General features: G+C 36.3%; 2 protein-coding genes across 2 annotated transcripts in view; one reads left to right on the top strand and one right to left on the bottom strand.

Annotated features, from left to right (window-relative positions):
* Nucleotides 1-1,243: 1,243 nt before the first annotated feature.
* LOC107707437 (DNA replication complex GINS protein PSF3-like) lies at nt 1,244-3,693 on the bottom strand. The gene is made up of 3 exons (XM_016511436.1): nt 3,370-3,693; nt 2,371-2,604; nt 1,244-1,636 (listed from the first exon to the last, which is right to left on the bottom strand). Exons 1-3 carry the CDS (start codon nt 3,538-3,540, stop codon nt 1,406-1,408), a joined length of 636 nt encoding a protein of 211 aa, XP_016366922.1. The 5' UTR covers nt 3,541-3,693; the 3' UTR covers nt 1,244-1,405.
* Nucleotides 3,694-5,170: 1,477 nt separating this feature from the next.
* Nucleotides 5,171-14,627, top strand: part of LOC107707515 (E3 ubiquitin-protein ligase znrf1-like) — a 29,262-nt gene continuing 19,805 nt past the window's right edge. The window contains exon 1 of the mRNA XM_016511574.1: nt 5,171-5,421. Coding sequence (XP_016367060.1) covers nt 5,190-5,421 — 232 coding nt within the window. The 5' untranslated portion in view covers nt 5,171-5,189. The remainder of the gene's footprint in view (nt 5,422-14,627) is intronic.

Here is a 14,627-nt window from a genome sequence, read left to right as displayed (position 1 = left end):
TTTATTTTACTGTCTGAATATGTATGGTTATTCAATGAAGTCATTGCCTCATTTGTAATCAAGCCACCAAATGATGTAACTTCAAGATAACTGTAGGGCAATGAGTGATTTTTCTTTAGTTTGGACCTTTCAGAAAGTCAATAAATCCCTCTTGCCCTACCCAAGCCAACTCAGCTGAGGCTGCAGAGAGATAACAAGGTCAATATGACCATCCCAGAGGGACATATCAATAACTTCCATTCCGAAATCATGGATGAGGTCGTCCACATCAGCTGACCCACATTTTACACATGAACAAACAGCTAGGACTCTGTATTCATAGACATGCTCATTAAAATGATCCTAGGTGTATATGACTTGCTTCTTTCAAACAAATACAATCAGAGTTATATTTAAAACAGTCCTGGCTCTTCCAAGCTGTATAATGGCAGTGAATGGTTTTTACTTTTCAATAGTCCAGCATAAATCCAATAAACTACGCCAATCCATCATTAAAAAAAAGTGCTCCACATGACTCCGGGGGTTAATAAAGGCCTCCTGAAGCAAATCGATGCGTTTTTGTAAAAGAAAAATATCCATATTTAAAACTTTATAAACCGGAAGCTAGATTATAAACTAGATAGCTAGATTTATAAACTGTTTATAAAGTTTTAAATATGGATATTTTTCTTACAAAAGCGGATCAGTTCACTTCAGGAGGCCTTTATTAACCCAACAGAGCTGTGTGGGATACTTTTTATGATGGATGGACGCAGTTTATTGGGACTTCTATTTGACTATTGAATATCACCCATTCACTGCCATTATAAAGCTTGGAAGAGACAGGACATTTTTTAATATAACTCCAATTGTATTTGTCTGAAAGAATTAAGTCATATACACCTAGGATGGCTTGAGGGTGAGTACATCATGGGGTAATTTTCATTTTGGGGTGAACTATCCCTTTAATGTTAATTATTTATGTTCCGGTCTGAACACCAGAAATAATCTTTGTTAAAATGTTTTAGTCATTGACATCCATGATGTGCAAACTCATAACTCCCCAGGCTTTGAAAAAAACAGATGAAGCCTGTTCAACTCTCTTTAGGATGAATAAATGGAAGAATCAGTAACTGCTTAATAAAAAGCATCTCTGGGAAAAGAAAATACATATTTGTAAAGATAAAAAAGAACTAATGACCTTTATGAACTTAAGGAAGAAACGAAGAGTGAAAACAACAGAATATATTGATTTATTGACCATACCAAATTTAATTATTGTTTACACCCAAAAAATATTACAGTAAAAAGTTCATAGGCAACTTACACAAGTCTCTCAATAACACGAACATGCATACATGTGACCCATTTTCTCACACATTCACAAGAAACTCTTCTTAGTCCTTCTTTGTAATCTTTTGGTCTTTCAGGCCTGCAGGTCTGCAATTTTCCTTTTTCTGTAGTTGATAACTAGACTAGAGGCTGTGAGGTGAGAAGACCGGCCCTTTTCCCACAGCTGGAAACTGTTTAGTCCACTCTGCCCTGCTTTAAACAAGCTCCTCTCTAAGCAGTCCAAGCGCTCCACCAGCGCTGATGTGTCTTCATTGTAGGCGTTCTGGGACGAGTCCATGGTCCGACGGAAACGACCAATGAAAGTCTGATAAGAGAGATGGGGACAGTGTATAAAATTTATGGAAGCATGCGTGTATATATAAATATATATATAGGATGCAGGGACAGTAGAAAATTTGTTTTTTATCAGTTATAACAAACATTCAAGTCTGTTTAGCTGCAAAATATAACTCATAAATTTGAATCAATTTCATGACAAACTAAAAGACTAAAAAAAAAAAAACATTTTGTATTTGCAATTTTATAGACATAATAGAAGAATTTAGCCATGTTCTTGCTCAAAGTTCAAAGCTGCTTGTTGTATTGTAATAATCAATATACAGTACCAGCCATAATAACTATGCAGCAGACATTTAAAGCCCTGAATTTTCCCTGAACTTAACATGGAGCTTTAATGGTGTTCACGGATTTAACACTACAGAACTGTACGTCCTATTCAACCTGGCATATCAGTCTGCCCAGCAACTGGTCAGTACTAGTAATGATTTTAAGCATACTGCTCCCTCTACTGGTTGAGATAAGAAATAACAGCTGGATTACAGGACATGTCCCTCTCTTTTTTAAACAGACATGATTTCAGCATGTGAAGTTGTGAACCTTAACACCAAGCTTTCTTCTAACCACCCATTACTAACAGGTTAAGGTAAATGAAACTCGTCATATCTTGTATGGTTATCATTTACATATGATTTAGCTTGAATTTGCATGCTTTTTACAGACATCATTGTGAATTGTGACTACCTATCTAGACATGCTCACCTGGAGGATGGTATTAGCAATCTCTGGGTTTTCTGGGCTGTCAAAATGTAGCATCTGGGAGCCTAAACCATAGTAATACGGCCCCATTTTGTGCAAGTCTACAACAATGGGATCCGCCCCGAACACTGTTCTCCAGCCCTCACGATACACCTTTGGCAGCTCCACAGACAGCACTCGCCTCTTCCTTTCATACAGGCCCTTGGCAAGCCAGAGTGGCATCTCCATCTTTGTGCCCTGAAACATAAAAAACACAAGTATGAATCAATCACGTACACAACATACGTATGAAAGGACAGAACCTCTTCCTCATTTGAAGTTGCCATTAAACCCCCATACAAATATGTCGTGGTAAGGGACTTATATTTAATGAGTATGCAAAGAACTGTCTATTCATGCAACACAGTCCAACATCAAACCAAACTAGCTGACTTTATATATAATATTTATAATTATATATAATTTCTGTCGTGAATATTTCCAGTGCCATTTGTATTTGTAACATTCTGTGGTGAAAATGACAGTAATGGAAGTTAACATTTGTCTAATGAAACAACCCGTCCTTTTGTCTTGTTAAGACTAACTTCATAGTTAGCATTTTATGCATATTAAACAGACATAATATTTTCACAATTTGAGAAATTTAGACGCACAATAAAAAAAAAAATGCACAGAAGAGATATTTATCTTCCATGCTCTTCACTTACACTGCTGTCTCACTTGTAAGGGAGTAAATTACAATAATAAAACCTTGGTGATAACAAAATTGTTGATCGTCTGGAAAATTATGCTACAATTGAGAACATTTATGAAAAATGTATTTATTTGTTAAAAAATTGTAAACAAAAAATATCTTAGCATATTTTAAACGTCAGAATTTTTAGAATGGTTTTCATAGTGTGCTACTATTTCATAGTGTGCTACTAGTGCTCGAAATGTGATTAAATGCCCTTACTGTTTGTTGTTAAAACAAACACTAAAAATATAAATGTATTCGAGTACCTCTGGTATGTCGCGGGTCTCGCTGGATTTCTCGAGGAACCCGAGTCGCGGGAACGCGCTTTCAGTCCTGCACGGCAGTCGCTCGTGAGAGAGCAGAATATCATCCAGAGAAAAGAAATTCTCCTCCATTCCGATACCCGGAGGAACGGCCATGTAGGATTGCAAGTCCATTTTTATTGTTTAAGATACGTGATCTCGAAATGAGCCAACAAAAATTAAGAGACAGTAAAATAAAGACGAACATGTCAAAACAACAGCACTGTGAGAACAGCATTTGGCGCGCAACTTCAAATGCGAAGTAATAGAGCATCGAGCACAGGGAGCAACAGGCGTGAGCAGTCGATAACAGAGTGATCTCAAATCCTCTTTTATTTACAGAACACTTATGCTTTAAATATATGCTAAAAAAAAAAGAAAATACCAGGTCAGTAAAAAAAGAAAGAAAAAAAGTAGTTTGGTTGGCTGCTGTACTTATTTTATTAGAACATGTTACAATCGTTTTAATCAGCAACGTTCTTTTTAGAAAAAAGAAAACAATATGAAAAATAAGGAGCAAAAAAGTATTTAAATTAACATATTTAATTAATACTATTTCTTTCTGCATTATTTACATTTACATTTACATTTATTACAGATCTTCTTTATGCACCAAGAGCTTGTAACACTCTAAAGAGAAAGGAAAAAATGAAATCGCATCATATGACCCCTTTAATACATCTATCATGTGCATTTATCACTTTGGCCATTAGATGTCGCTATATCTTTAAATTACCAACGAAACAGTGTGTAATTGCAGTGATTACTGTCTGTCAGTTAGAACTGGGTATCATTCCATTAATAGTCTCATCTAAACATAACAATAGTTTACCAGTGGCCTGTCATTAAAGAGAATTATAATATTAACATCTTATTAGTATGTTGTAAATTCAAAAGATGCTTACAACACAAATTAAGCGGACACTTAATGAAATTTTAAGTTTTTGTATTGTAACTGCAAGTCAGTTCTGTTCTTAATTAGAGTGTCCCTGTTCTTTAAAGGTCCCAGTTAATATATTATCTCTATCTGGACTGCCACACACTTTTGTGCTCTTCATCTTCATATAAATGACATTATATACTCAAATCCACTTTGATTTACAGCACAAATATGTGAAAAATAAGTTCACCATAAGGCAATACCAGGTCAATGTCTTCTTTTAAAGAGGAAAGACAGAATATCAGTTCTAAAGGTCACAGCCAAATTTACAGAACAGACTTGGTACTCTGTTTTATTTCATCTTTCTGGACATAAATTATGGTTTTATTTATTGTGCACATTATATAGTACTCAAAATGGTCCACAGTGTGACATTGCTCAGTGTCCTGAACACATTATAGACTACTTTAACTAAAATGTTTTTGTATTGTGAGATAGGCAGGCAGTAGGAAATAATATAATAATCATATATTTTATCATATGCTAGTTTTAAATAGCCCCTGCGGAACCAAATGTAATAATTTACATCAGTGTCTGTGGTTGTTATGGTCCTGGTTACAAGATCATGTCTACTTAAAAGATTTAAGTAGGTTTAATGCAATGCACACTATGATATTATTAGTGATGTGGTCCATACATAATTTATAAATGCAGAAATATTAATAAGCATAATATATTGATTTACTGCAAGCGATGAGTATAATACAGCAGAGATAGATGCTTTGTCATACTGAAAGTTTATTTGATTGTATTGCATATTATTTAGTTGTATATTGCAATTATCTATCAGCATGCCTTATATTTGTTATATATAGCCTACCGCTCGGTGAGCTCCGTGGCGGGGATGGGCATAGATCATAGCGCCACGGTGCCCTTCGGGTTTTACACCCCCAGAGGAACAGACTCGGACAGAGCCGGAGGGGTGTCTGGCTCGGATCCCGCTCATAGCGGGAATGGATACCAAGAAACGGGCGGCGGGCACCACACGGACGGTATGCTTTACCTGGGGTCCCGGGCGTCGTTGGCAGACACGTTGCCCCTGCACATCGCGCCCCGATGGCTTAGCGCCCATAGCGGTAAGTGATAACTTAAGCATTAACACAGGGCGCAGTGGCACAAAGCTACATCGATGCCACCACATGTAGTACGGAATATCACTTGAGGGCACGCTGCTGCTCCAGTTTTCGCGCCGGCGGGAGGGGGAATGCGCACGAGACCTGTCTGACCAACGGCTGGACTCGGCTGGTGCGAATCGACGTTAATAAGCCAGGTTGCCAAATCTTACTGGGACAATTAGCTTGTGATTACAAAGGGAGGGGGACTCAATGGTTATCATCCGTTTAGCTCGAACCACAATATTTCTCTGCGACTGTGGTAGGGATTTTGATTAATGACAATGACTCAAATCTTTTGAATCACTTCACTCAAAAGATTTGGTTTGTTTAGCGACTGTTTGGCGATGTCAGTAGGTGGCCACTATCAAGTTTATTTTTTATTTTTTGTGTGCGAGAGTCACTGAATCAATTACTGAACAGATTCGTAAAAAAACATAATTTTTTTACCTCCATTTTTGTCAGCTTCAAAACATAACAATAATAAACAAAGTAAATTGAGTTCCAGTACAGTACATTATTTTAACCACAGTTGGATATAAGTCAACATATTCATAGATAGTCTGCACCTTTTTCTTCTCATTGAGTTCTTGATTAACTCACTTGACAAACTAATGCCGAGTTCACACTGCACGATTTTAGCACGATTTTTCACTCGCCGACAGGTTTTGCGAAATCGCCGACAAATGCCCGAAATCGGAGGCAAATCGGTGCTGGTTCACGCGAGTGACAATCACGCAGTGTGAATTATCAAAGGGCGATCTGAGGGAATCTCCGACACGTCGCCGACGCCCGCGAAATATTTGGCATGCTAGATATCTGCTGTCGGCGATTCACAATCACGCTGTGTGCAATGATTTCTGACTGAAAAACACATAGGCGATGACCTACAGCCAATGAGAGACCAAGATACAGGGCAGAGGGAAGTTCGGGGAGGAGTTAGGCTATAGACCAGAATATCAGTATTTTTATAGATATATGAACAATTATATCATACAGAAACAAGCACAAACATTTGCTTGACCAGCCACAACATCAGCATAACAGTTACTGCAAAATTATTTACCTCCAACTCTCTTTGCAGAACACCCAATCCCTGATTCTTCCTATTGTGAAGTCATGCAGTGTGAAACCCCCTGTCACCGATCCATCTTGCAATGTGAACACAGCAGCAACTGAATGCTACCCCAGATAGTCACGCAGTGTGAAAACAACGGCGATCCGACGAGTCTGAAAATCGTGCAGTGTGAACTCGGCATAAGTGAACAATAGTCAGTTGGTCAGCATAAATAAACATAGATGCCCAGTCTATCTTTCGCGACTCATTGAGTTTGTTCTCAATGAAATGTCTCATTCTTTGTTGCTCTGAATCTTGTTCAGACTTGTTCAGTGATGCATACAGTAGTTGTTTAACCAGTAAAATGCTCTTCACAAACACTACTCGAAAGCTACATATTCATGCTATATTAGTCCTTTAGGACAGTCACTTCCATCTAAAGGAAGAGACAGAAATATGAGTCAGCACATGGAAGTGAACAAGAACGATTCATTCACGACTAAAACACCACTACTGGGCTTGTCAAGGCCTGAGCCGCAGCGCTCTGATGCCTTACAGCCTCAGTCCCTCAGTGCTCATTAAGCAAGCCCCAAATGTGGCCTCCAAAGGAAACCTGCCAGATGTAAACAATTCGACTCCGTTTTTTTCCTTAAATGTTATTTCACTGACACCAAATGAGGTTTCCCTCATTATCAGGGAACGTAGCTCATGTTAACAGGTGAGGCGTTCAGCCTTGAATGTCATGGTGTGTGATTTGGCTTCTAAACAGTGATCACCCACAGGTTGCCAGGTTGCTACTGTGAGTTAATGAATGTCACAGTGAACAGAAGAGAGGTCAGGTGCCTTCCTGAAGGGTGGGGCTCAGGGATCATGAGGGGAAACGGTTCTAGGCAAAGTACTGCCTGTTCCCCTGTGTTTGAAAGTAAGACTTAGTAAATAGGTATATTCTCATGTCAAACGCTTAATGAAATGGGAAAGACTCATCTGAAACGCTGAATTAAACATACCCACTCATATCAGCCCAGTTTATCTATAATTTAAAGCTGCATAAATGTGAATACATTTACTCTGCAATTTCATTGCAGAGTAAATGTAGTTTAAAGAGATAGTAATGTTTAGTAATCTTTTATTCACTTTCATGTAGGTCCAAACCTGTGTGAATTTCTGTCATCTGTGGAAGACAAAAGCAGATGATTGAATTTTTTGATTGCAGATTTTGAAAATTATTGGGGTTTTCTGTCCATATACAGTGTCAAAAACAAAATCATTCTTCAAAATATCTTCTTTTGTGTTCCACAGAAGAAAATAAGTCATACTGTACTGTAACAGTTGGATTTGTTAAAAACAGATTTGTTAAACAAAACATTAATTCTTTTTTTTACTCTATTTTGTAATAAAATGGTCCTTCACAACCAGTATACTTGAAAGCTACATATTTATTCTATATCAGTATTTTAAGACAGTAATCTGTTGGTTTGAGCATCCTAACTAGCAACAGAAACATTAGCTCAACCAATGGTTGTCCAATGGAGTTCACGGTGGGACTATCTGTTTGGCTGGCCAATGGCAGATGGATGGAGTGTTCAGGAAACCTGTTTGACACTCTCTTTTTTTCAATTCGATTCAGCCAGTGCCACAGAAACCTCACCTTTAATTAATGACTGCACATGTATGGTTTACAGTTTTGTTGTTAGACTTTTCAAAAGAAACTATAACTGTATAGATTTGATAAGTAAGCGGTGAGCTTATATTATCTGTAGAGCTCAACCCCCTACAGGCTCCACAAGGCATGAATGAGGCTGGATTCAATCAGTGTTACAAGTAAATTCTGTTTATTCTCACTAGGCAAACAGAATTTTTGTTTAAACGAGTGGCTGGCCTACTTGCAACACATTGCAGAGAACTTTAAGCCTACCTGCTTTATTCGTTTATCTCCTGTGTCAAACTTCATCCATGTTTTTTACAGTAACTGCAAAATGTAAACGGTGGAATGTTCTTATGTCCTCAAGTTTATTTGATATTCTGATCCTATGATATGTAATTTTTTATTGCCTACCGGGAGAATATGATTGCTTAGAAAAGTAGCACTCTCCTCAACAAGCCACACAACTTGTGATGTCATTCATGTTCGTAGCACAAACATGTGGGATGAGTAATGGGCTGGAAATTTAAGTATGAGCATAGTTGTGATGTTTTTCTTAGCAAGCACCACTAATCATCAATAATTGCCTTTATTTAAAGAGTATGCATGCTGGTGATTTAAAGTTGACTCATTGATAGTTGTTTATTGAGAGGAAGTTGTTCCGATTAATTGTAGGCTCATTGTGTTAGTAACTGTGTTTAATTTCCAATTAGAAAGTGGTATTTCTTGCTAATCTTTTTGTCGAAATAATAAATTAAATTCTGTGCTGTCATGTCAGTCTTTACATACTGTAACTAGTTTGCTTATTTCAAAGCTGGTTCATTCATGTTAGAGATGTAGCGTCTGTGTTGAAGGCTGGTCAACTCATTGAGGCTTTCACTCACCTGTTTGCTGCATGCAAGCAGATTAAAAGCAACAGTAATCGCTCTGCTAAAAGTGCTGTTTAATCATTATTGCTCACCCATTAGAAAACTGAGTAATCATTCACTGGCCTTCACTGCTGCATGTTTCCTGCTTTTAAAGCAGCCCTCATATCACAACGGAAGTCTTTAAGATGACATTTTAAGTCAACATCAACATTTCACGTTAATTGCAACCAAAATAGTGTGTTACGGTGCTGGTTTTGGTGGCAAGTCTTTTAGGAATGTTGGGATTGTGGAACATCTGTGCTGATCTGTCTGGCAGCAGTATTCAAGAAATATAGGTCACTCTCTCAAATTGTTTCTGCTGTTTCTTTGCCTCACTGGTCTCTCTCTCTTAGCTCAGAGTGTAATTCATTTATGCAAAGACACAGATGCACATACACTTGCGCTGCATCTTACTGACACAAAAGCAAGACACAGAGTCTCAAAAACAAAATCAGACATGCACGTATGCACAGATACACAGGTTGTGTTCCACTTCACAGGATTTTCGGCCATCTTAAGGGAAAAAAGTTGAGGGTCCAGCTAAAATGAGGGGTTTGTAAATCATTTGTGTACCATATATAAATATATAGAATGTCTTAATGTAAATAAACTTTTTTTGTTTTTTGTTTTCAAATAGGATTTATGTAATTAAAAAAAAAACATTCTGTAGATTTAGAGGTTCTAAATTTAGGAGTTTAGAGTATTCTGAATTATTAATAATTTGAGAATATATGTGTGTGTGTGTGTGTATATATATATATATATATATATATATTGAATATGATCATGTAAATAAATTATACATGGCAATTACATTTTTATGTAATTAAAAAAATCGAATGAAAAAAATGAATAGTCAATTTGATATATATATAATTTTACATAGAGAAACATTGAACATGTAAATAAACTATATTTTTTCAAATTTTTATGAGAATAAATTTGAGGGTCTAAATTTAGGGGTTTTGGGTATTTATGGGTATTATTGTAAGTATTATATATTTTGATATAATATAAAAGAATATATAATATAAAATAATGGGAAATATTATATTGAATATTTATATATTCATTCAGTATTGATTTTCAATATTCATTCATAAAAAATATTGGGGAGTATATATATTCTGTCATTATACTCAACCCCTATTCTGCTGAACTCAAGTTTGAACTTCTACACATATCCCCTTCTCAGTGCATATAAGGAGCAGTGTACACTGCGTAGCGCCCATGTGAATCGGAACGCATACCTTCAACACATACCGCAGAGTTGAAGGAGGTCGGCTGTTGCTGTGACAACCCTGTCACTTGCCACCGCTGTTTTCAGGCTTCAGTCTTACATGCGGCCTCAACAAGCCTGCCACCCCCACAACACTCGCACACTCATTTCACCGAGACCCAGAGGGAGGGAGAGCGAGAGCGAGAAAGAGAGAGACATTTCCCCCAGCCCCGTCACTCACACTTCCTGCATGTAGCGGCTCCTGTGAATGACCGCTGCCAGAGCTCCTTCAATGAAGGAGGAGCTGCTAGTGCAAACGACTGGCAAATTAGCAGCGCCTAGTGGAGGCCATGACAACAGTTTCCATGGAGCGGCGACCAAACCATGCCATTATACAGTGGAGACCAGCTTAAGATAAACCTGTGACAAGCACAAGGGCGGCTTGTGTCATCCCAGGGACTTCTGGGATGTAGTTTTACGATGTTTTTTTGACATTGTGTGCTCACTTCCTTGTCTTTTGTGACCTTACACATTGTTACGTGCTCGTCCACATGCTATTGATGAGAAAAATATACCCCCGTCTTTTCTCAAGGGCCAAAACAACATCCTGTAATCAGGACGTTTACAGAGGTAAACAGTATGTCTGCATCTATAACCACACACACATATAAACACACTCAAAGACACTCCTCTCCCTCTCCATGTCATTACCTCCATCTCATTCTGCTGTTGCCATGGAAACAGCTGTTCTTTTCCCACTGAAGGTAATAAGTTGAAACTAGTTGAGGAGAGTTCGTTCTCATGTCATGTGAACACGGTTGCACCCATGTATGGGCATCCTGGCCGTTCCATTCAGGAGCGTCGGAGGCTGTGATTCAGATGGCCCTCCACCGCCGCCGCCGCTGGTGTCAAGACACAATAAGCCTCCTTGCAGACAGTGTTCTTTGAGAGCTGATAAGCGGTGAAAACAACATGCAATATTGATTTGTTTTTGTTACTGCTTTCGGTTTCTTTCATGTGCTGTATCTCTGTGTGCTTCGCATTTAAATGCGTTTGTGTCTTTTAACATTCTTACAGTATATTATGTAGTGACAGACTAATACATTTGAGATTGTTGTAATTGGTGGATAACAAGTGCCTGATTGACTGACTGACTGATTGACAGACTGAATGACTGACAGAAGTGAAAGTTGTGTAATTTCCAAAATCTGGAATTATTTTCCATATGTTATATTTTGGATGTTGGTGTGCTGGCGTCCCTGACCCAGTTTCCTGAGTAGCTTAACTAGCAACATTTATTTGGTAAACTGGCAATTATTGTAGTGAACATCATGGCTTGTCACACCAGTACCGGCTAAACTAGCCTGAATAAAATAGTGCCTTCAAATTTATAGAACTTATTCATTATATCTTTTGTACATGTAAATATTTTATTTATTTAGTTAGTTTTATTGGTCGACGTTGACAGATATTTCACATTTCCTCTATTTTTACATTTAGATTACTTTTGTCGTCATTTAATGCTCACTTAAAGTTAATCTTTAAAAACGTTAATATTTTAATAACACTAATAAATGTAACTTTTAGCAAATCTCTTTGGTTTTAGATTTTGGTATTTCTTTACACTACATTCAAAAGATTTTTTTTTTTTATGTTCTCTTATGTTCCCCAAGGCTGCATTTATTTGATCAAAAAATACAGTAAAAACGGTGATATTGTGAAACATTGTTCCAATTTAAAATACTTGTTTTCTATTTTAGTATATTTTAAAATGTAATGTATTCCTGTGATGTCAAACTGAATATTCAGCAGCCATTACTCCTTCAATGTCATATGATCCTTTAGAAATCATTCTAATATGCTTATTTAGTGCTCAAGAAACATTTATTATTATCAATGTTAGGGCTGAACGATTAATTGCATTTGCGATAATATCGCGATATGAAAAAACGTGACACGCGAGAGTAATGCCGGGTTCAGACTACACAATATTTTTGTCGGTCTACAAGGTTGGAAGTTCAACAAATCAGTCAATGTACTGTGATTGTAGTTGTTAAATAAAAATGTCATTCATATCAATTCATGCATCTCCTAATTTCATTTTAACATATAGGCCTGGCCTACAGAAAAGAACATTTATGTTTAATCTATCTAATATCTATGGTCATACTATACAATGATTTATAGCTTGTCTTTGTTGAATAATACAGAACATAAAGAGCTTTAAAAAATAATTGCATATTAAATCGCAGTCGCTATATTAGTAAAAAAAAATCGCAGTTAGATTATTTTCCAAAATCGTTCAGCCCTAATCAATGTTGAAAACACTTGTGCTGCTGCTTAATATTTTTGTGGAAACCATGATACATTGTTTTCAGGATTGTTTAATGAAAGTTCAAAAGAACAGCATGTATTTGAAACAGAAATATTTTGTAACATTATAAATGGCTTTACTGTCACTTTCAATTTAATGCATCCTTGCTGACTAAAAGTTTTTTTTTTGTTTTGTTTTTTTTACTGTCCCCAAACTTTTGAATGGTAGTATGGATATTTATTTAGAAAAAATGTTTAATTTTATCGGCTTATCAGTAGCGGCCATAATTTTAATATAGCTGTATCCCTAGTAATCTCACATGTGTATTTTCTAGAGTTCAAAAGAGATTTCAACAATATCTCAAACTGTGCTCAGATTTGCTAAGACACCAATCATAATAGTCTGCATTTAAAATATTTCTGGTCACATTCTTCCTGGACCAAATGATCAGATCTGTAGTATTCACAATTATTTTATGGCTCTGTCCTTTTTTATATAATGAATTATAATTTATTTGTGTAAAATATTTTAGGAGAAACATCTGAGGTGGGGCTGACATGAAATGAAGCGCTCCTGAGCTGTGAAACAGCAGCCGTTGAGCAATTCAAATTTCCTCTGGGATTGTAAAGCATAAACACTTAAAATTGATATTTTTGTGTAACCTACAAAGAGATATGGAGGCACTTGCACACACACACACAAACACACTTGCGCTGAATAAGCTAATACACAACGCCTTCGCACCTAGTGACAGGGAATGCCCTTGACTTGTCTGCTCTCGAATCCGAGGCTTCAAACGGCAAAGCTGCTTGTAGTGAGGCGGCATGCAGATGCAGTAATACTGTCCTGATGGGCACTACTTTAAAAGAAGCTGTCATGCTGTCTTCTCGCTCGCTCGCTCTCTTCCCTCCTTCGACAGTGCTGTGTCACCATGTTTACGTCCTTGTCTCTCTCTTATCCAGCACTCCTCCCCTTTTCCCTCTGCTCTTTCCTTTCAGAGTGTTGAACTAATAATACAAGTATACCATTGATGAAAGTGATATACAAACCAACCAGAAAATTACTAAATCCCATGTGCTTTTCTCATAATTGGAGAATGGATTAATTGTGCATAAATTAACAATATTCGTCATGGATTTTAGTGAATAATTAACCAATTTGGTCAGAACTTCAGAGCAAAAAGTTTTCAAATATTTTTGAGTGATTTTTTTTTTTTTTTTTTTACCAAACGTTGTGTAAAATAAAATGTTGAATCTTGTAATCATGTATGTAGAGAAAAAATTATATTTTTAATTTGAAAAAATCCTTAATTTATTTATTTATTCATATCTATATATTTCATGTCTTGTCATACATACAGGCCTATACATCATGTTCATTAATTTATGATATGATATATTGTTATATGGCTATATTCCAAATGTATTTATATCTACGACTATCTATGTTTTCTCATACTTGCAAAATCACTTAACTGTGCATAAATTAACAATATTCCTCATGTAACTGTTAGTGAATATTTGGCTGACAACCCATTTGGTCAGAACTTCAGAGTTAAACTGAGTTTTCAAATATTTTTTGAGTACATTTTTACAAAATATTGTGTACATACATATTTTGATATGTAGTTGACAAGAGTATTTTATGTGCTTTAACATATTTAAAAGTGCATATATATATATACAGTATATAGCCTTCATAATACACATAGGCCTATAAATTATGTTTATCCATTATGATATAATATATTGTTAATATATGCAAATATATCTATATTCCTAATTTATTTATTGTATATTCTAACATTTATTATCTATTTTTATATGTATATTATGTATATCTGTGTTTTATAATATAATAAACTATATGGCAGTTATACCGCTGAACATAATATCACACATATTGAATCTATAAAAAAGGAATTATGATGACGTCTTGGGCTTGTAAATCCCACTTTAAACATTATATCATAAAAGCTCATGTCTGAATATTGATTCTATTGTTTGTCTACTTATTTGTTCCATTATAAT

The sequence above is a fragment of the Sinocyclocheilus rhinocerous genome, unplaced genomic scaffold, assembly GCF_001515625.1.
Source record: "Sinocyclocheilus rhinocerous isolate Xijiao unplaced genomic scaffold, SAMN03320098_v1.1 scaffold534, whole genome shotgun sequence".
NCBI classification, from domain to species: Eukaryota; Metazoa; Chordata; class Actinopteri; order Cypriniformes; family Cyprinidae; genus Sinocyclocheilus; species Sinocyclocheilus rhinocerous.
The sequence above is the reverse complement of the archived record's forward strand: the minus strand, read 5'-3'. Positions and strand labels throughout refer to the sequence as shown.

Excerpts from the sequence above, each read along its gene's own strand:
- LOC107707437 (XM_016511436.1), bottom strand. The coding sequence starts at position 3,540 with ATGGACTTGCAATCCTACATGGCCGTTCCTCCGGGTATCGGAATGGAG. Across the intron at positions 2,605-3,369 it reads AGACCCGCGACATACCAGAG|GGCACAAAGATGGAGATGCC; the intron begins GTACTCGAATAC and ends TTTATGTTTCAG. Across the intron at positions 1,637-2,370 it reads TTGCTAATACCATCCTCCAG|ACTTTCATTGGTCGTTTCCG; the intron begins GTGAGCATGTCT and ends CTCTCTTATCAG.